The 21,634-nt window shown below is 40.8% G+C and overlaps 1 protein-coding gene across 1 annotated transcript; it reads right to left on the bottom strand.

Moving 5' to 3' along the window:
* Positions 1-1,130: 1,130 nt before the first annotated feature.
* Positions 1,131-20,431, bottom strand: kcnc4 (potassium voltage-gated channel, Shaw-related subfamily, member 4). The gene is made up of 4 exons (XM_020632214.3): positions 19,341-20,431; positions 7,843-8,779; positions 6,979-7,155; positions 1,131-2,945 (listed from the first exon to the last, which is right to left on the bottom strand). Exons 1-4 carry the CDS (start codon positions 19,956-19,958, stop codon positions 2,878-2,880), a joined length of 1,800 nt encoding a protein of 599 aa, XP_020487870.2. The 5' UTR covers positions 19,959-20,431; the 3' UTR covers positions 1,131-2,877.
* Positions 20,432-21,634: the final 1,203 nt, after the last annotated feature.

Consider the following 21,634-nt stretch of genomic DNA (forward strand, 5'->3'; position numbering starts at 1 on the left):
CATTTGATTGAACAGGTGGAGGACTTGTTACTTTGGTACATAAAATATATCTTGCATGTATATATGCTTTTTATCAGAGAGACAGGTGAGTGGATAGAGACCGAAACCGGGTAGAAAGAGAGTGGGGGATGTGGGGAAGAAGCCACAGGTTGGATTCAAACCTGGGTTGTCCGCTATCTAGGACATTAGCCTTTGTATAAGGAGGGTGCACACTAAGCACTTGGCTACCAGTGTCCCGTTACTTTGATATGGTTTGGAATGTGAAATCTTGCAGTGTGAAAGAAAAAAACAGCAAAAAAATAAAATCAAAATCAAACATATGTACTGTACATGCAGCCATAAAATGTAGGAGGCTCAATAAAGTTAATCTTATCTTAACTCCTGTCAAATTGCTGTGAGCTTTACATTTTCTGTGTTCACATGTTTACATCTTTCATGAGGTGAACCGTTGATGTCAGTTCAGCCCACTAGGCATATTGTTTGAGAGGAAAAATAAACTTGTTACCCAGTCTCCCTGCTTCTACCTGAGCAATCTGCCCAAAGGCAGTTTTAGTGAAAAGACTGTTTGCTTTTGCATGAACTCATGGTGTCTGCTTTCATATGCATGCAGCCTTGATGATTTACACTCACCTGTGACACTTTACACCCCCTCCCCCCAGACATCTCCACAGTGCAGTGAACAATACGTCCCTAAACATCAAACATTCCTCATGGGCACAGACAGTAATGATGATCGCACTGAGCTTGAGGTGTGTGCGTCTCTGTGAGAGAGTGGCATTTCTTTTCCGCGTGAAAGACAGAGAGAGGTGGTGGTGGTGGGTATGGTGCAGCCGCGCAGTAATTAGTGTTGCCCGTCATCCTCAATCACCATGGAGATGTGTTCTGTATGCCATCTACACCTTCAGTACATAATCATGGAGGCACAGCAGAGCAGGAGGCTGTGACTGCCATTCCACCACTTTAGGCAACGACAAGATCAACCAGCAGACTGCACTTATGTCACCATTATAAATAGCAGCACAGAGTCAGTACAGTAAGGTGATATAACCGCAGCAGCAAAGTGTTGTGTTAATGGGAGAACAGAGATTCTATAGCTGTGAAAGAAAAAAAACAGAACGCAAAGGACCAGATTTATCTTGATCACAAGGGGGAAATGTATTTTAATTCTCTTTCTGGATAGAAATACATGCCTTTATGATACATCACACATGACAGTTAGACCACACTTGAGTCCATCACAGTCACCTATACAATCCATAATGTGTAGATATGACTCCCATGTGATGATTGATTCTCCATCACATTCAACTATATACAAACAGAGAAGAGATCATGAGGTTAATAAGGTGGATTATCAAAATAATTCATTGTCTTTATTGGTAAACAGCTACTTCATGATGCATAAAATGTGTTATACAGAGGAGAAGAAAAGTGAATGTCATTATAATCAAGAAAATCCTACTGTGCTACATACGTACAACTGTGCTTATACATGACTACATGACCTCGGGGTCAGCGTAGAAATGGAGTTGCGGTCTAATGACAATGAAATGAGCTTTCCCTTTGTTTATTAAACATAAGGCCGCTATGGTAGACCATGAGGAATATATAAGAAGTCACATAAACCACACTCCCACTGCTTCTCTCCCCATGGAAACATGTAGCAGGGTTCCTACAGAACCGACACCACCAGAAGTGTTGTGAAATAAATTTAACGACATTACTGCACACATTTGAGCTCCATTATTCAACATGAGGCACAAGAGGAACTGATGGCAGTGCACTGCACTTTTTTTACTATCAATGGTACTGAAAACCTTCTATATAATCTAATAAAGTGTGCATTTGGTCCCGACTCAACCAGCATGGATGCATCAGTTGTATGCAGCTAATGTAAAAAAAACAATACCACTGCATTGATTTTCTCTTCCTTTGATGAGCTCGCTTATTGTACAAGGAGTTACTGACCATGGGGTCAGAGGCACGACAGAAGTCAAGAGAGTGAGTGATCAATAAAGAACTCTGAAATGTGTTTGGATGAAGACAGAACAATGATTTCAAGTTTTCATCTAATCCTAGTTTACAGTTTGACTGTACAAACCCATATTCACAATGTGTGAGTGCTTTCACTCAGCAGTAACATTCATGGATGTACGACAACAAAGCAAACTATGTGCTCAAACTGTTTAACATCATGTTAATGCTACTCTCATTAGCAGATTATTATTTTTTTTACCCCTAATGATTCATCTTCCCTTAAAACAATGAATTCACACAAGTCAAAATAGGCCAATATCTACTAAGTAGTTATGATTTAGAATTACAAGGTAAAGACAAAGTTTATAAGGACTGCGTGAGTGTGGTTTAATCAGATCCAGTGACAAAACAACCAAGTAACTGTCTAAAGATTCTGACTGAAAATGTTGCTTATGACTGATCTAGGCCCCGCCCACCTCAGAAAAGTGAGAAGAAGTCTGGCAAAAAACAAAAAAAGGAAATAGAAATCTGAGATGTAAAAAAATGCCAACAACACAATGAATTAATTAATATGATGTAAGTGCTGCGAGACAAACAATGACATTGTCACTCTATTTGAAGCCTATAAATGGAGCCAGTCTTTGGTTCATACAATGCTAGCTCATGCAACACATGCAGATGTAACATTTGAATGACTTTAACATGGCAAGTCTGATATGCAAGTGGCTTTGTAACACGGGGTGGATGTTTTACAAAAAAAATTAAAAAGTCCCAAAATGAAAGGAATCCAGTCTGCAGTTCATTGAAACAATCAAAGGAAGCAGGAATCCGAGTTGAATATCTGCACAGCATACTCCACAGACAGTTCATGATCTTTATCCTTTTCACAGCCGCTCAGCGTCAGGTCAGAGTGGTGACCTCAGGCTGAGCGTAGTTTCCAGTGGCAGCGAGGAGGTCATTACAGCTCTCTGTGAGGAGACACAAAAGGACAGAAATACATTGAAACAGAGTGGCTTTGAACAAACACACAAGACTGAGAAAACAGACCCAGAGTAATACAGTTTTTTATGTGGTGTAAATAAATCTGCTAAAAATAAAGTGACCCTCTTCTGAACATGAACCCAACATACTCCATTCATTAAATGCAGTTATCTGTCAACAAATCAGTTGTTTGATTTATAAAATGTCACAAATTTGTCATGAATATCCACCACTAGAATTTTCTCTTTTATAAAAAACTATACCTCAAAACCCAAATATCTGTGCTGGGCTGTCATGTTAAAGATAACATATTATCCCCCTTTTCCACCTTTTAAAAGAGTCCATTGTAGTCTAAATGAAACATCTGTGCTGGGCTCTGGTCAAAATATAACATGAATCAAGCACCAGAGGAGGTTTGTGACCCTGCATAAACCAGCTCTCTCAGAACGCTTCGTTTTGGTGTGTGTGTCTCTTTAAATGCAATGAGCCCCCCCCGAGTTTTCCTGGTAGACATCAATCCTCTGTAGAAAGAATAAAAATGGCGGACCTGTGCAAAAGTTTTGCTTTAGGCTGGGGGTGGAGTCAATGGGTGGAGATACCAGGGGTGCAAATTTGAGCAAATTTGAAACGGAGCATTTTTCTCTGCGTTGTAAGACTCATGCAGACGACAAACAAAGGACTGGATTGGTTTATTTCACATTTTGTGGGTCGGTAGACATTCAGGTTACCCAAATATATGTTCAAGAACACTGTAAAAGTAGATTTTTCATAATATGTCCCCTTTAAACTAAACTGCTGATCCTCTTACCTTTTTGCTTTAAAAAAAAAAGGAAACACAGCAATAATGAAAATTGTCATTAAGATATTTTAAGATATTTGTTCAGAAGGTATTCAAGTAATTTTTTCACTGGACTCTACAGACAGAGTTGTAATACACATGTGACCTTCTGGAGGCTTGGACCACCCAGGTTGTTAATGGAAACCTATTAGTGTTGATGAGCCAGGGAAGTCACTTGGGGAAATAAAGGATAGTTTAGAAGCCTTTTGCTTTGCCTGTCTGTATTTCCACCTCCTGCGTCCTCTTAGCTGCACTTTGATGAATGGCTTCACCATTATTGACTTATGGTGAGAAAGTGAGCTACTGCTAGTCACACTGCTGAGATGATGTGCTTTAAACCCTGCACACATTTGTTTTTGTAGGTCTATATTGTGACGGTAAATACTCACACTGTTACCGACTCCTTATGATGACTTTTACTAATATTTCCCATCACGTCTAACCATCAGAGCATCTTCAGACCATGCTGCATCTGTCTGTCTGTTTCTTTGCTTCCTGCCATACCGCTCTGGTGAAATATGATACATACAGTACATCCTGCAACCCTGGAATTAACCTAACCTCAATCCTCTATGGGCAGAGCTTTCTAAACAGCGACCAGGAAAGCAGCCTATGCATTCTGGTCAAAAAACAAAGAGATTTTTTTTTTTTTTTTTTTTAACTCTGCTGCTTCAACAGTTTTAACACAGTTGGGAACCAGTGAAGGTCCACTTGAACCTTTTTTGCAGGTAATGTGTCCTACATGTGTGATATTCCCCTGTAATAGACTGGGATGTCATTATCAACATTCTCACCAGACACACAGCTCAGGATTGAATTAAACCCCCCCTCTCCTCCCTCTAAGATTAGTTTTGAGGTGTTCTGGTTTTGCTTTGCTTCCTGTTGTTTTTGTTTGTCTGCGATTAAATGAAAGCTCGCTCTGTGGTTCCATGAGCCGACAACATAATTTGGTGTATAATTAGAGAAATCAGTGTGAAAATGGACAATTTCTATGCATCATGTTTCTCTGCTGTGAGTGGGAGGCAGCAAAATATATCTAAAGATGATTTTCTCCCCTGGTCATCATTGCGTTTCCACAAACATCCTGTTTTCTCAGTTATCTGACAGATAAAACTGAGGTTATGTGGGTTATTTTTTTCATATCTGATTGACAACACGCAATCAACCCACACTGGACGTAAACACTACATGTTCAGGGATGGATGGAGGCTCTGAGGTAATTGGTAATGGCCTGTCAAAAAAGGTGGGGTATGTGTAGAGAAACACATCTTGGTAAAGTACATTTTTAGAGGAAAACTTTCAGTGTTGTTTGGTTGTCTGAAGATGAGAGTCAGGGTGTCGAGTGGATGGAATGAGCGTTAAGGATATCACGAATTAATCAACAACTGCCAAATTCAGAGCCCTTCTTACAAGTTGAGTCTGGGTTCTTTGGGAAGCTCAGGATATAAGACATAACCGCCATCCGAGCAGAGAGATGACTGTGGATATCAACAAAGACAATTAAAGGAGCATTGTCTATCGTACCAATGTTTCCTTTCTCAGGCAACTCCTTAAAAGAGTCAAAATGACAGAATATAGGTGGTGTGATCACTGAACTATTCAGGGTTATATCAAAGCAATCTGGATGTCAATAAAACAACTTGAACAAAATGAAATGTTAACACAACAGGCTGCTTGGTATCTTGTGCTACTACTAACTCTAACCTAGCTGTGTGAAGGCAATTATTGAAGAAAAGCTTCCACACTGAGAACACATAGACAGATAGATGATGCAATTAGTACTACCAAGCTCTTCCATTGATTTCCTTTTGATCTCTCCCGGGAACAATCACTAAAATTGACTTTAGTCAGTTGGAAGCGGCAAGAAAAATGATCGAGAGACAGAGAAGTGTTTTTCTATTAACTCACTCAAAAAGAGATAAACAGCATTTCTAATTCAACTGATACATAGACGTACTTGCTTCTCATGGACATTATCCTTAAGATAACTAACAATTTTCCTTTTTTTAAATAAAAAATGGTCAGTGTAGTCTTTCTCTGAAACTGTAAAACAAATCCACATCAGCTTTCATGGTTCGTTTGGCTCCACTCAGATGCTGTAGATGGACTTCATAAGTGAAACAAACAATGCCGAATATCTTTAGGCCCAAAATATATCTCTCTCATCACAAAACTTTAATGATCATCTCTTAAACAAACAACATCATTTACCTTGGACACAGGAAATGCTCTTTCCTCACAACCCCAAGGCCACAATCATAATGTCTTACCTCACTTCTGGTAACAATCACATGACTTTCTCTCAGTTTGTTATCCATCTATCAACAATGTTCTTTTGAATGTAATTACACCAATGGCTGCTGCCTGGCTGGAGACTGTTTTGAACTGAAAACAGCTGAAACCCTGAAATCGAGTCCATAGTTCATGTGAGGTTTGTTTGGCAGGTTCATCTTGTCTAAAATATAAAAAAATATTACTTTGAGGTCTGAGCTATGCACAGAAGCTTCCAAAGTCTACAAAAGCTACAACTGCAATCAGGGTGAGAACCTCAACACAGAGACATGGAGCCAAAAAATGAAAAAAAAAAAAAAAAACCTGAGTTCAAGGAAAAGTGTGTTCTAGGCCTGCTCTAACAGGCTTTTTAAGTGTAAGAAACTGGCTGAGTTAAAATAACTCGATATTCCTGCTAACACCTCTAAGGCCGACTGTTCGGCATAGTCTTGAAATGGCTATGCCTGAAAATTGTTAATTATAACATTAATTAAAGAGCAAGATCTAATCTGTTTGTAATTACATTTCTGGGGAGCTGGTACATTATTTTTAATCTTATGACGACAGAGCCAGGTTAGCTTTTTCTCCCTGCTTCAAGTCTAGACTGGGCTAACTGTGTAATGGTTATAGATTTGTATTTAGCTAACAGACATAGGAGAGATTTTAGTGTCCATCCATCCCCTTAAGTACATGGGTGCTTACTTTCAAGAACTAGGTCCATCAACTGTATGGCTAAGAGTTGTTCTTGACTTAAAGAACAACATTGGTATTGGAAACAGAAATATGTGACAGATACCTAAAAAAAAAAAAAGAACTGAACAGCTGTAAAGTACCGTACAGTGAACATCTAAAACACAGGCAGTATGCTTAAGAGAGTGCAATGCAAAGGTGCTCATATAGAAGTAACTTACCAGTATGGATGTTGGGGTCTCCAGAGGTTAAGAGGAAGCAGGTGGCCTCTTTCGTCGTCTTGTCTCTGCCTCGGGAACAGCGCAGGGACCACCTTTCACTGGGAGACAGAGGCTGGGTCAGACTGCAGCCTTCCTCCTCTGAAACAGCCACATTAGCATCTCCGTTCTGTTTGGAGTCTGTCAGGAAGACAAAAACACACAGCAACGTAAATGCCAAAGCTTTTATTGAGACTGCCCCGAGGACCTAGACAAGAGAAGAGGAATATGGCATAAAATCTGTACTTCTCTTAATGAAATTCAATTGAATATGTTATTCAGTAATTTAATCCTGGTGTGTTCCTGTTGTTATGACTAAGCCTGCATCATCTGTCAGGCAAAAAGCCTCAAAAACAATAAAAGTACAGAGGTTGTTTATGTTACCACTTTACCCAGCTTAAGTCAATGGGTTCATTTAAATAGTATTTCCAAAAAATATATATAATTTTGGTAAATGTAACATTAGTCATTGAAGGGTAAGTTCAGACAAATCTTCGAAGAAAAAAAAAGGCGGAAATCTTACAAATGCCTTAGATTTCTGCCTGAATACAATTAAGTTACATGAAATGTAATTTCTGTTGATTACATTGACTTCTTTTACTCAGGATTTATAGAACAGATTCAAAGGGATTTAAGGTGTGCACAATCAGGTCTGTGGATTTATAGGGCTCTATTTCTGTAAGGAGAAATTATTGTTTAAATGAAAGCGCATTTTTCAACAATCTACCCCGAGGATCATCTCTTTTTGGTATAAGATTGGTTTCAGAAATTCAGAGAGTTTAATTAGGCAAATAGACTCGACCCTTTAATATTGCTTTGCAGACTGACCTGAACGGTTCCTGCTGACGCTCTCTTCAGCAGCCAGCGGACACGTGTCACTCTGAGTGCTGTCTCTGTGGGAGTTTGTTTCTGACTTCCCAAATGAGGCCGTGTCGGTTGGAGCGTCTGTGTTCAGGTTATGCTTCTTCTTCTTCTTGGGCAGCTTCTGTTTGGCCATGGCCAGAGAGTAATACATCCCAAAATTATTGACGATGACAGGGACTGGCATGGCGATGGTCAGCACCCCGGCCAGAGCGCACAGAGCCCCCACCATCATGCCCAGCCACGTCTTTGGGTACATGTCCCCGTAGCCCAGTGTGGTCATGGTGACCACAGCCCACCAGAAGCTGATGGGGATGTTCTTGAAGTGTGTGTGTTTGGAGGCTGTGGGGTCGTTTGGGTCGGCTCCGATGCGCTCAGCGTAGTAGATCATGGTGGCGAAGATTAGAACACCCAATGCCAAGAAGATGATGAGGAGGAGGAACTCATTGACACTGGCCCTCAGTGTGTGGCCCAGCACACGTAAGCCGACAAAGTGCCGCGTCAGCTTGAAGATCCGGAGGATTCGAACAAATCGCACCACACGCAGAAAGCCCAGCGCGTCACTGGCAGCTTTGGATGACAGACCGCGCAGACCCATCTCCAGGTAAAATGGCAGAATGGCCACAAAGTCAATGATGTTGAGCGTGTTCTTGATGAAGACCACTTTGTCTGGGCAGCTGATGATCCGCATCAGGAACTCAAAAGTGAACCAGATCACACAGATTCCCTCCACCAGGGTTAGGATGGGCTTGGTCACTACCTCATATATCGAATTTATGTATGTATCATTACCCACGATCACTATGTTGGACTGGTTCCTTATTTCATTGAATGCTTCATGGGTCTCCAGGCAGAAGGTGGTGATGGACACCAGAATGAAAAACAGAGAGGCTAATGCCACTCCCTGAATGAGACAGAAAAAGAAATTGACACATGAACACAATTTGTCAATCAATAAATTAGCAAGCTACAAATACTGTGTTTATCGTGTGTTTATAATTAAAACCTCTGCCTGCGTAACTTTTGCCTACAGAAACAATTTCTCCATCTATGCCCTTTATTGTAGGACTTCTTTTGATCTATAAACTTTATAGGATCACTAAGGAAAATACATGGATGTGCAAATCAAGTCTGCTAAGCAGCAACTTTCTAGAGATTCATTTCTGGGGGAGAAGGAGAGATGAGATCATTGATATTTAGCAGAAACAAAAACAATGGGCACACTCATATGAGAACACTCAAATCAGGCACAACTGATTGATAGGACGGAAACTAGAAACTCTACTGGAAAAAAAAGATCATTATATGTGAAGTAAGTTTTGCATGCAAAAAAAATGCAAAGCTTTAGCAAATAAGAAGATAATAAGAGTTAGCATATTTCAATATTATGACTGTGTGCAGAAACTATTAGGAATGCAAGTTCTAGTTTGAATCTTAATAAGTGAAGATGTTTTTTTTTTTTTTTTTTTAAAGCACTTTATCCACAGGACAGCTCTCAGAGAAAACAGACTATGTTCAAACCATGAACTCTCAAGAACACAAATGGAATCATGCTGAGTGTCATCGTTAGTCCATTAACATGCACTGCCAGCCACAGACAGCAGGGGGCACTCACATGGTGCGTTTTGTAATTCGGTGGACTGACTTTACGAAAATCAGCATGGAGCCAAGTGTGTGAATTGTGTTTCAAATAGTCATCAGGAAAAAAGTCTTGTGATTTATATTGGTGGTGCAAATGAAGTTCTTGGTTAAACTGGTAACATGTGTCTTTTCTATCCAGAATCAAATCACATAGAGGGGAAGTCCTGGAATACACATTCATACGCTGCTGTCGAAGCAACAGGAGCAACTTGGGGTTAAGCGTCTTGCCCAAGGACGCATCAGAGGTTATAGCTGATGGTAGAACTAACTCTACCAACTGAGCCACAGCATGGCAGCTGATAGTACCCACTGTTATGATGTATGTTATGTAAATTGAGTGGCATTCATCTGATCCAGCACAATAGCTGTGGTCTGTGTTTGTGCTCATTCAGACTCCGTCTTTATTGTTTATTTAAGCCTTGACAAACTGCAATGCCTCTCCAACCTTTCTAATCCTGCAGCTGGATAAATAAGTGCCTTACATGCACTTCACTGCTCTCTCCCTCAGGGCCTCTCACATATCACTCGCTTTCATAGCATTTGTGTCTCTGATTAGGAAAAATAAATAAAGCATTTAATGGCCATCAGGGACTCTAATTCAATGCGGGATGAACAAACTGCAGATACTGCTCACAAATAGAAAAAAAAGTTTGTAAGTAGTGCATCCAGAGTGCAGCTCTCCCTACCATGACGACCTTCTCTGGCTGTGTTCCTGCAGAGCCCTGATGTACTCACAGCTTGGATCCCAGGAGAAAACCAGCACTGAGCCTCGAGGACAGAGGCTCATAAAGCTTCAAATCTGCACCAGGATGTGCTCAGTGTGTGTGTGTGTGTGTGTGTGTGTGTGTGTGTGTGTGTGTGTGTGTGTGTGTGTGTGTGTGTGTGTGTGTGTGTGTGTGTGTGTGTGTGTGTGTGTGTGTGTGTGTGTGTATGCGTGTTTGTGTGTGGGCGTCCATGCACGGGTGTCAATTAAAATATTTAAAAAGTCAGCAGAGGAACAAAAGTCATCTGTGTGTTGTAAATGTTTCAGAGAAACACCTTTAAAAGAAGCTGGTAAATGAAAATGTAACTTCTTCAGGCTTAGCAAAAATTCATTTCCTGCCGCTGAGTGGGAAACCATAAAGGATGTGTGTCAGTTGTGATTGTATCTAAGATAAAAAAAAGTCACCCTGGGTTGGAACTCACAAAAGCAGTAGAAACATTGCTCAGGACAGTAAAATACATAAAAAACACCCATGATCTGCTGAAATAAAACAAGTGCACAAACATTTAGTAAATTCCAGAAACATAGTATTTTGTGCTTTCCTCTTGGAGTGGTGGAGGCTTGCGTTATGAATGGTACACAGAAAGCGCTCCTGCACTGAGCCTTAGTACGACCAATCAGCAAACACTAACTGAATACAGCGTTCAGTTTATTCAAATACCAAATGGTTTATCCCAACACTAAACAAAGCTGGTTTCTACAGCAGGAACCCCTCTGCAGGGATGCTGCAAAAGGTCTTGGCACACATTATGACATTTTGCACCAAAGCCTTAGAAAAACATGACACAGCCTGGCCTCACACATGCATGCATGTATTTATGACAGTTTTTTAAAAAGCATTTGCCTCTCTGTTTGTTTCTTGAATGTGCCCATGTCTGTAAGTCTGTGGTTGGTGTAATTCTTCTTGCAGCATTTAAATGTGTCTGTGTTGTTTATTTGAGGTCTGACACAAAGAAAGATCATAATATCATTGTTTACAAGTTGGTAGAGGAAACTTTAAACACAGTCGCAGTGTTTGAGGTGTTGCTAGTTTGCCCCTTAAGGCTGCTGAAGAACAAGCAAGTATCACCATGAGGATTTTAGCATGTCAAGGACATCAACTTTGACTGGGCATGTTTATGACAGCTGTGTTTTTTGCATGCGGACGAAGATATTTTTGAGAACTTAGCGTGTGTGGAAGTTATCATTTGTAAGTGGGAGGTGTAAGCAGCAGACAGAGCAGAGAACCCTAGATGGAGCAGCCGTCCTGTCCCAGCTGGGGAAATCCGAGGCAGGATCCACTGAGACAGGACGCACAACAGGCAGCAGTCTGTGCATCAGTGTGCAGCAGCTGGAAAGTCCCATCACGGCCATCATCACAACAAGCTGTTCAGCATCAGTCGGTGTTACTAACACACAAGAACCACAACAACAGGCTGTCTAAGCAGTCAGGAGCTGAGATCTCGCAGTGCTCATGTTTTCTTAGAAGTCATGTCACATTGATTTATGTCTGAGTCTGTCCACCTGAGGATGGAGGAGGATTTATGTCCACTCCTCAGGCTGTAGGCCATGCTTCATCAGTGTGTCTGCAGAGAAGATATTAATTATCCCTTTTTTATATTTAATGATAGGAAGGGTAATTTTATCCAGCATACTCTATTTTTTATATCTGTTAAAACGGTCTTTTCACCCAGGCAGCAATCGATAAATCATGTACTCTGAAATAAGGACAAAAAAAGACTTCTGGTGCTGTTATCCTATATAAATTCTGACCATTCACTGCCGTGAGGTATCAGTATCAATCTACTCTTGCCGTGCACCAGCCCACACTCAAACGCTTTGCGGCCGCTGGTATTCCATGTCTACCTACCAGATGATGGCAGAGAAAGTTCAGATAGCCACCGCCATGGCTAACAGTTCGCCCTGCTAAACGGGGATAGAACAGAAAGAGATAGACTAGGAAGAGTCTAGATAAAGCAAGAGGACAAACCAAAGTAAACATTTATAAAGTGTTTCAATCATGGCAACAACTGAGGGATTTAAAGGGACTGAAAAGTGATGCCATGGTTACTCTTCCTGTTGCCTTTTTTTTATTTTATTTTTTTTTACATTCAGTAAGGTGTTTTAATATTGCTGAATGAGACTTGAGGTAACAGAGTAAAAAAATAAAAAGGTGGAAACGATGTGCTGAGGTCCTCTTTCCGTTCTGCATGCATGTGTGTGAGGGGCGTGGCATTTGAAGGCCCACGGGGGAGAACCTTGCCTTTAATGGATACAGTAGAAATGGCAGAAAAAAGTTCCACCCCAGTCAACCACAGGAGACTGTCATGATCAATTCAAAATAAAAGCCTAACGCTTTTATTTTGAAATGCAAAATAATAACATTTCAAGCACATGATTAAAAAGGTGATTATTCAAGATAAAGTTGTGACATTTTGAGATTAATCGCAATTTAAACAATTGAATCGTTTGACATCCCTAATTGTTATTTTTAGTATGAGTATGGATGTACTCTGTGTCAACTGACAAGGCAGAGTTGTCAACAAAGCACCTGTACAAAAAAACAGCAGAGCAGTGTTTTTGTTTGTTGACATGCAGAAAGTCAAAAATGGAGATTCAATTTTACTTTGTAAAAAAAAAAGTAAATTTAGTTTTCTTATCATTTATTTGCAGTGTGAATACCAACATTTCAAATAATAGACACTCTATTCATTTACGTATATCTGCCAAACTCTTTGCAGACTTTGAAACGTGTTTTCTGATCTCGATGTAAGACAGCTGATCTATTTTCAGCAAACAGCTTGGAAAGCGGGTAGATCAAACAGCCAACATAACCAGGCAGGATTACTTCCCTCCTTCACACTTAATTCAGCGTTATGAAATTCAACTTAACGAGTTTATGCTGCTTTCATGATGTGTGAAAAAATGTAAACCCTGTGTTCATGCACACAGTGGCAGGGAAAGGTGTCGGTGCAGTGAAAAACAGGCCCGGAGGAACATGAGGTTCTGCTCAAGACTCCTTTATTATTTATCAACTGGGTGTCACATCAAGACATATAATTTGTGGAAATGGGTTTAATGTTCAGCAAGGAGCAGAGGAACTAATTGAAAGATATTAAAAACTATGTTATTTTTAAAATCAATAATTATTATTCTCTACATCACCTCTGTATTAGACGAAGAAACGAGGCCCCCGATGAAGATGAGGAGACAATTTTCTGTAACGTTTCAGAAGAACACGTATTAAAGAGGATTCCCTAAGAAAATATGTATCAAGGGTAAACAAGTTTCACTTTTCCACGTTAATATATAAGTCAACTTAATTCACTATACAGTCACAGTACCTTAAAAGATAAGTGTCTGTGTGTACGTAATATGTGGCAGTGTTGTTAAAAAAAAGCCAATATATTGTTGCCTTTCTTTTGCACTTACTTCCAAAATATTGAAGGCTAATGCAGAAGAAGTTGAGCACCAACATGCAGCCAGGACAGCCAAAGAAGTTTAAAGACAAACAGCATTTTTTTTTTTGGACTGACAAAGTCATGATTTATAAACAACTAATGATTAAAAATAACTTTTTAATATTTTATATTGACTTTAACAGTTACTTAACTCAAACACTTGTGATGTTATGCTCATAGTGACAATGCTGGAATGTTGATAACTCACAGGTACAATGCATTTCTTACATTCGATGGTCACTCTCTTATAGGGCTTATACTTGCAGAAAACTTCTGATATTTGCTTTGAGTGTGAACGCAGACAGCCGATTTTCACACATTTATTACTTCATCCGGAGTTTCTCCTGCCACAGCCCTTGTGTTTTCCGCATAAAGCCAGAGTGAGCTGATGTGAGAACGTTGCAGGATATTGACCTCGAGCCATTGTGACGAGGGAGTTTATGTACTGTTACTGGAGTGAGTGCATAGAGTGTATGCATGCGACTGCTACGATCTCAGTGCACGTAATTAAACGGCTGTATTATGTTTTCTGTAGGCCAGTATGTTGTTCTCCGCTCTTTTGTTGACATTGTAATTCCCCCCTCCCGTCTGACAGGGATAGTCTCCAGGTCAGGAGAATATCTGAAGCGGTCCTCCTGAAATGATGTAGATATTTTCAGGAGTGCATATGTGAAAACGGCTTTAGTCAAGCATCTTGCCATGCTAACATTATCATAGTTGGTCTTGATGTGATTGCCATCAGTTTTACAGACTAATGTATGTTAGGAGAGCCAAAAATTGCTCTTTTCCTGAACCCCAACTAAGAAGTTTTGGAACACAACCAAAGTGCGTCCATTTCCCAGCCTTACTCGTTGATGATGTTGTGAAATGGTCCTTTTCAGGCAAGATTCAGGCACCAAAAGTTCAGATCTGCAATCTGTGATTAAAGTACTGTGCATGATTGACCCACCCATTCACCTTGACCTACAGTATATCATATGCTGACTTAGTTGCTCTCTACAGTCAATTCACTTTCTAAAGGCTGGCATCATTAAGCCGAGGTGCAGGCAGGAAAGATCCTATTAACTATAGTGCATTACTCTGAAAGTTCTGCTGATTAAAAATGCATGTCCAACTACTGTATAAAATGGTACATGTTATATCTCATGTCTAATGTCTTTGATTTTTGAGTGGTGCCATGTGTAGACCTTTCATAGAGCTGCAGCTCCAGTCTGGGTTGATAGCAGGGAGGATGTGGCCGTAAGGATGGACAGATTAACTTCCCTCAGGCTTTCAGGAATCACATTACCTGAGCTGCGCTGAGAGGCTTTTTGAAATCAAAAGGCCATGAAGGTAACGTGACTCCTTAAGTATGCACTCGGCATCCTCACAGAACAAACACAAGTAAATATACATAGATAAATCAGCCAAACAGGAAGTGAGCATTATGGCTGGGTTAAAACGTATACCTGAACTAATGCGTTATTGTGACATTCTTTTAAGAAATCCGTATGGCTATTCTTCATAGAAATTATGATTTTTTACATATCTTCATTGGTGAGAGACTCAATAAACTGGCGCGGTCATCTTCAGATGGCACCAAACCATCAGCAGCTGTGACTCAGTGACAGCCTGCTAACGCCACCTGCACAAGAAGCTAAAATAAACACTATACGAGTGTGACTGGCATGGCATGCAATAACATCACTATTCTCAGAGTCTCTGGATAGACCATTCAACTCAACGAACATGCGAACAGAAATGAGATTGAGCAACAGCCTTTTCTCTCTGGACAGAATGTGTTTTTCTCTTTGTCTGATGAAAGCTCCTGGCCCTTAGCCCGACAGCTCCAGCTATAGTGACACTCGACTCGATATTCACTTTCCACGTTTACTGAGCACTCGGCTGCTTTTGTTGCTAAGCCATTAGGCACAGCATTCTTCCAAATGCTTGCTGATAAACTATAGAAGTTCTAAGAGAAAATAGACATTTGATTTACAACATGTATTTTCAGACGAGTTTGTAGTTGTTAAAGTCATAAATTCATATCAAACAGCTGATGACATGATAAGAAATCTGAAGAAAAACACTATAACTCGCAAATCGTCTGGGTTGTAAGAGTCTAAAGACTACAGACCTTAGTCCCACTGCTCTCTGTTCCAGTACATGGCTGTACTCTCCTGCTGCCTTCCAAACACTCGTGATTTGAGGACTGCTGAGTGCAAACCTTGAACAGGATGTGTGGGAACACTTCAGTGTTTCTGCCAATAAAACTGCATTCTCTCCATTTCAGTGTTTTTGGTACAATTTCAGATTATATATTTAAGTGAAAACAGAAAAGTTGCTTTTTACATGAATGGGGGAATCATAAGGCTGTCTAAGAAGCAATATAATTCAATTTCTCATGGTTTATGAATTAAATTATGGAGTGACAGTAAGCTTAAAATGTTTTTTAGATAAATCTACACTGGATTTTCTCCTCATTTTAGTTTTCAAGAATTAACTGATTTTATAAATCAGAACGGAAACAGGGTCATGGCTAACTGTGCTTAAAGTCTTGATGAAGTTATTGATTCTGACAGTACTTTTTAGTGTGCCTTTCCAGATCCTCCCCAATGCTCCACATCCATTTGCTTTCCTGCTGTAGTTTTTCAAAGGAGGCAATCTCAGAACCATTCGGCAAACTTTGTCTATCATCGTCTGAGAGACGACATATGCCTCTGTTGTGAATAGATGGGAATTTCTCAGTAATTCAGATTCAGAGGTCAGCATTGAAAAACTTCCAGGTGGGAATTCCTTTTGTGTGTGGCGTTTACGTCAGTGAATTAAACGTTGTCTATTGTTTGTCCATAATATCCCGGAGTAGCGCTCGTTCATCTTTTCATCTGAGTCAATTGAAGAATGAAAGATATACAGCAGCTTCACTCTGGATCACTTCAGTGGTATGAGCCCGAAAAGAAGCAAAATTCAATGTGATTTACTAATCTTGACGCTGATTGGCTTTTGCCACCAAGCGTCAAGCAGAGCTGTGGTTAGAGTCCCCCTGTTCATTGTTGTCCACACGGATCGTTTCACCTGTAAACACCAAAGCCTGCTGATACGTAATTGGTCAATACAGCTCTGAATACAATTTTACTACAGACAGAAACCAGAACACTTCTCATGCTGAAAATCACAAATCCTGTGTACAGATGTAGAATCTGAAAATAGATATTATGAAGGGGGTCATATTCCTCTGCTGTGTATGTGACTTTAGTCCTGAGAAACTATTAGACCACATTGACTTTGAATGACAGAAGTAAAGCCCATACTGAGCAGCATAGTCTAGGTCCAGTGTTTCCCCTACCATTATATGGTAACGCCATAAAGGTCAAGTAAAAAAAAAACTATTATTATTTTTTTTTTTTTAATTTTCTTTAAAGATTTATTTTTGGGCTTTTTGTGCCTTTATTATAGGGATAGGATAGTGGATTGTGTGTCAGCTTGTCCCCACCCCCCCAACGCTGTAAACCTAGGGGAAACACTGAGTTCTGTGTTTCGGGTGTTTGATAGGGTAGAGGTCAGGGTTTGAGGAAACAAGTTAAGGTCTTCAAAAAAAAAACAGGAAGACCATTTCTTTACTGAGCTGACTTTGTGTACAAGGACACTGTGATGGTGAAACAGGAAAGGGTCATCTCTGAGTTGTTGCATCTCCATCAAAGGAGACCAATGACTGTTTTATATGGAACCGAACTGTCCCCTAATATATCCAATTCTGTGCAGATCTCAACAGTGGAGAGTTACACACACACACACACACACACACACACACACACACACACACACACACACACACACACACACACACACACACACACACACACACACACACACACACACACACACACACACACACACACACACACACACACACACACACACACACACACACTTTTTTTTTTTTTAAATCAAACTCCCTCCTCATGCCACTGCTGAAAACAGATTGTGGGTGAAATTTCGACACACTATGTTTCAAGCTTATTTCATGAAAAAAAAACTGCTGATTATCAAGGGGGAAACACTGAGTTCTGTGTTTTGGGTGTTTGATAGGGTAGAGGTCAGGGTTTGAGGAAACAAGTTAAGGTCTTCAAAAAAAAAACAGGAAGACCATTTCTTTACTGAGCTGACTTTGTGTACAAGGACACTGTGATGGTGAAACAGAAAAGGGTCATCTCTGAGTTGTTGCATCTCCATCAAAGGAGACCAAATGACTGTTTTACAATTCTAACAAACTCGAGATGCACAGATTGGCGGCTGTTGACTGGAATCACACGATTTCAACAGTGGAGACACACACACACACACACACACACACACACACACACACACACACACACACACACACACACACACACACACACACACACACACACACACACACACACACACACACACACACACACACACACACACACACACACACACACACACACACACACACACACACACACACACACACACTTTTTTTTTTTTAAATCAAACTCCCTCCTCATGCCACTGCTGAAAACAGATTGTGGGTGAAATTTCGACACACTATGTTTCAAGCTTATTTCATGAAAAACAAAAATGCTGATTATCCGAGATACCAAGCACATGTGAGGGAGGAACAGAGAGAGGTAGGGCAGGCTTAAAACAACTGTCTTTTCTTATGAACGTTAAAAGGAGAAGTTACACTTAGTTATTTAAGACAGCACATCAGAATCAACAGGTCAGACCATAAAAAATAGGAAATGAGAATCACCCAAAGACACTGCAATGGCTGCTTCTCTAGAACTAACTGAAACAAATGAGCTACATAATAGTTTCTTTGAAACGTTAACGTTATGATAATTGCAGAGAGAGGCTACAAAGAGGCTATTCACTGTGTTTCTCATTTTAGGGTGTTCTGATGTACATTCCTTACCTGCTGTGTGTGTGTGTGTGTGTGTGTGTGTGTGGGGGGGGGGGGACAGATTGATGCCAAACAACCAGATAGATATACAAATAATAATAATGTTAATGATACAGTCATGTAAAGGAAGCACTTAACTCTGGGGAAAAAAAACAGAATTGTTACAAACTCCATGAAATGCAGCATGCACTAAAGTAACTGTCACTGTGACACTGAGGTTTGTTGCCAGGGCTACAAAATGCAGCTACTGATTTGTGAAATGCAAAAAAGTGTCACACACCAAACACAGACTTAGAGAAGCTGACTCTCTGCTACAGAAATACAGACTGATATAGACTGTGTCTGTTTTATATGTTTCAATGTTCACAAAGAAGTGCTCATGTGAGCAGTGTTGATGTTGGGGGGAGACAACTGATAAAGAATTCTTATTAAGGTTTAAATAATAATTACAAATATATATTCAAATGTATATATATATATATATATATATATATATATATAAAAACGCACACTTATATGCACACACACACTTTCAGATGTTGACAAAATGAAACTATTGGAGCCTGATTGGTTGAAGCTTGAGAAGGACACCTGTTGATTAAGACAACACGTGGCCATTTTTACCCAATCAGTGTAAACACACTCTCAGGTTTTGGGGTCAAACTGTCACATCTGCCCACACTGAGGAGAGAAAACACCTGGGAGGACTCACCCTCGCTGCTTTGGACGAGTAAGGGTCGTCGAACAAGGCCCAAACCTTCGGCTGCCAAACTTCACAGCAGCCCCTCGACCTGTTAGGACAGTCCTCGATACCGAACCTCCTGGGCATCTCTCTTTCGTCGTCGGTGTCCTCCGGCTCCGGCGGTTCAAATATATCCAGGGCCTCCTCCGCGTCCCGGTGCTGCCGGTAGGTCATCCAGCAACACGGCTCCACGTCAGTCTCATCAATCCCCCAATACGCGAGCTCCTCCTCGAAGAGAGGCCCGCAGACGTCGGCCGGGCAGTGTAGCTTTCCAGTCCGGTAATAGTTCAGTACGTAGGCGAAGATGCCCGGGTGTCTGTCGAAGAAAAACTCGGGGGCGATCGGGGGCGCAGGGCCGTCCGAGTTGGAGCTGACCTGCGTGTCCGGATCTGCCAACCATGCCAGGCGGGTCCCCGGTAGGGTCCTGAGGGTGCTCTTGTAGGTCTCGTGTCGAGTGCCGCCCACGTTGATGGTAATTTTGTCAGAGTCTTCCCCTCTGGTCATCTCTTCCTTCAGACATGTTTTAGACGGAGCTTTGTTGCCTGACTTGCGCCCTCGGTAAGACGAAACACACACAGAGCTTATCATTGAGAAGCAGGGACGTTCCGGCTGCTCGCCCCTCCGTTATAAACTGTCTTCCACTCGGGACAAAAAAATAAAAATAAAAATCAGAAAATGAACGCTAAGTGCGCCGTCATTTTATGCCAAAGTCCTTCTCATAGTCTGCATGTCTTATTTATCCAAAACAACACCCAAATGGTCCAAAGAGAGACGCGCTCGTAAAACCACCTGTTACAGAACTCAGTCTGGTGCCGCAACAAAACAGCGAATCTACTGTTGGCTTAATGCTTCTTCCAGATGTTAGGCCTAAACTTTTTCCCCTCTCATGAACACAAAGGCTGTTGTCAATGTACAGAAAAGATACTGACAGCACTCAGCTGAAGGTAGCGGTCATTCCTCACTCCTCACCGCTGTCCCCCCAAAATCTTCACCAAAATCAACGATGCCAAAATCCACAACTAATGCCTGACAACTTTTTCTCCTCTCCTCTCTAAGACCACGACGCCTGAGGTAAAGAGGTATTCCTCGAGGGTCCTGCCCGGTGAAGACAGATGTGGGCTTGTTTTCCAGCTGGGAGATCTGTTGCTTCTCCACAAGAAGCCAGTCTTCCCTTAGCGACACAGCACTGTTGGATGGTGCGTTCACCAACAGACTCGACGGCTTAACCCTTTGGTTGCTGGCGGAAGCTGGCGCAATATTGAACCACTCCCTCTAATCCCACAGAGCGATGGGTTGATGAAGTGTGTGTTTGTGTGGGGAAAGGGAGATTAAAAAAAAAAAGGGAGATGAGAGCAATAACTCAGGTGTTTCATCAACTGCCAATTAAAATTTTGATGGGGCATGTTTACATACAATGTGGTGCTACCTTGTGTTAAAATCACATAGGTGTATATATTGAATTTACATGACCTATAATAGGACCAATGGCAAAAATGAGCAGCACTACTGTGTATTACTGTGTGTTATTGCGGTGGTAGGGTGGATATAGCAGAGGATACTACAGCCTATGACAGGTGTTAATTAGGCCCATATCCACTCCTGCATATGTAGGCTACATCTAAGAGATGCCACTGCACCTTGACCCAATGACTAATTGATCAGTAGGCCCTAATAAGAAAGAAGGGAAGATAATGCTAAACAATTTGTCGATGCAGATTTACCTCTAAATGTATTTAACCTCTGCAGCTGTTTTAATAATTGAACTTTTAAAAAGCTTAAGAAATTGATTCAACTGATGAAAGGGCTACTACAAAATGTGATCCAACAGGTAGCTCAGAAGTGTGGAGAAGAAAAATCCTGATGTTACTGACATAACCTAAGATTGCCACCTAGTGGAGGTTTCAGTGAACAACATTGGTCAACTCTTAAAAATAACAGAATGAAAGTGCTCTATTGAGATAATTTAAAAATGATGATAAATGAATAAATACAGAGAGTGGACCCTGTTGTGCCTTTTATAGATTTGTCATCATGCAAAACCTTGCGCTATATGCACATCCAGTGTAAACCAATACTGCCGCTTTGACCTTTGTCTAATTACATCTCTTCTCAGGATAACTATGACACCAGACAGAACTCAAATCAAGGTTAATAGAAAGTATCTGAGTGGATTTGCAGTGCCTTTATATTATAGGTTGTAAATACAGCATTAGTAATTAATTAGTAATTAGTAATATACATCTATAGTCTGAAATGAGGTGGAG

Source organism: Labrus bergylta, chromosome 12, assembly GCF_963930695.1.
Source record: "Labrus bergylta chromosome 12, fLabBer1.1, whole genome shotgun sequence".
In the NCBI taxonomy this organism is placed as follows: Eukaryota; Metazoa; Chordata; class Actinopteri; order Labriformes; family Labridae; genus Labrus; species Labrus bergylta.

Bases quoted from the DNA above. Each gene is read 5' to 3' on its own strand.
- kcnc4 (XM_020632214.3), bottom strand. From the start codon at position 19,958: ATGATAAGCTCTGTGTGTGTTTCGTCTTACCGAGGGCGCAAGTCAGGC. The intron at 7,156-7,842 runs GTCAGTCTGCAA...TCTTCCTGACAG, and splicing joins CGTCAGCAGGAACCGTTCAG to ACTCCAAACAGAACGGAGAT. The intron at 2,946-6,978 runs GTAAGTTACTTC...GTCTCCTCACAG, and splicing joins AGACCCCAACATCCATACTG to AGAGCTGTAATGACCTCCTC.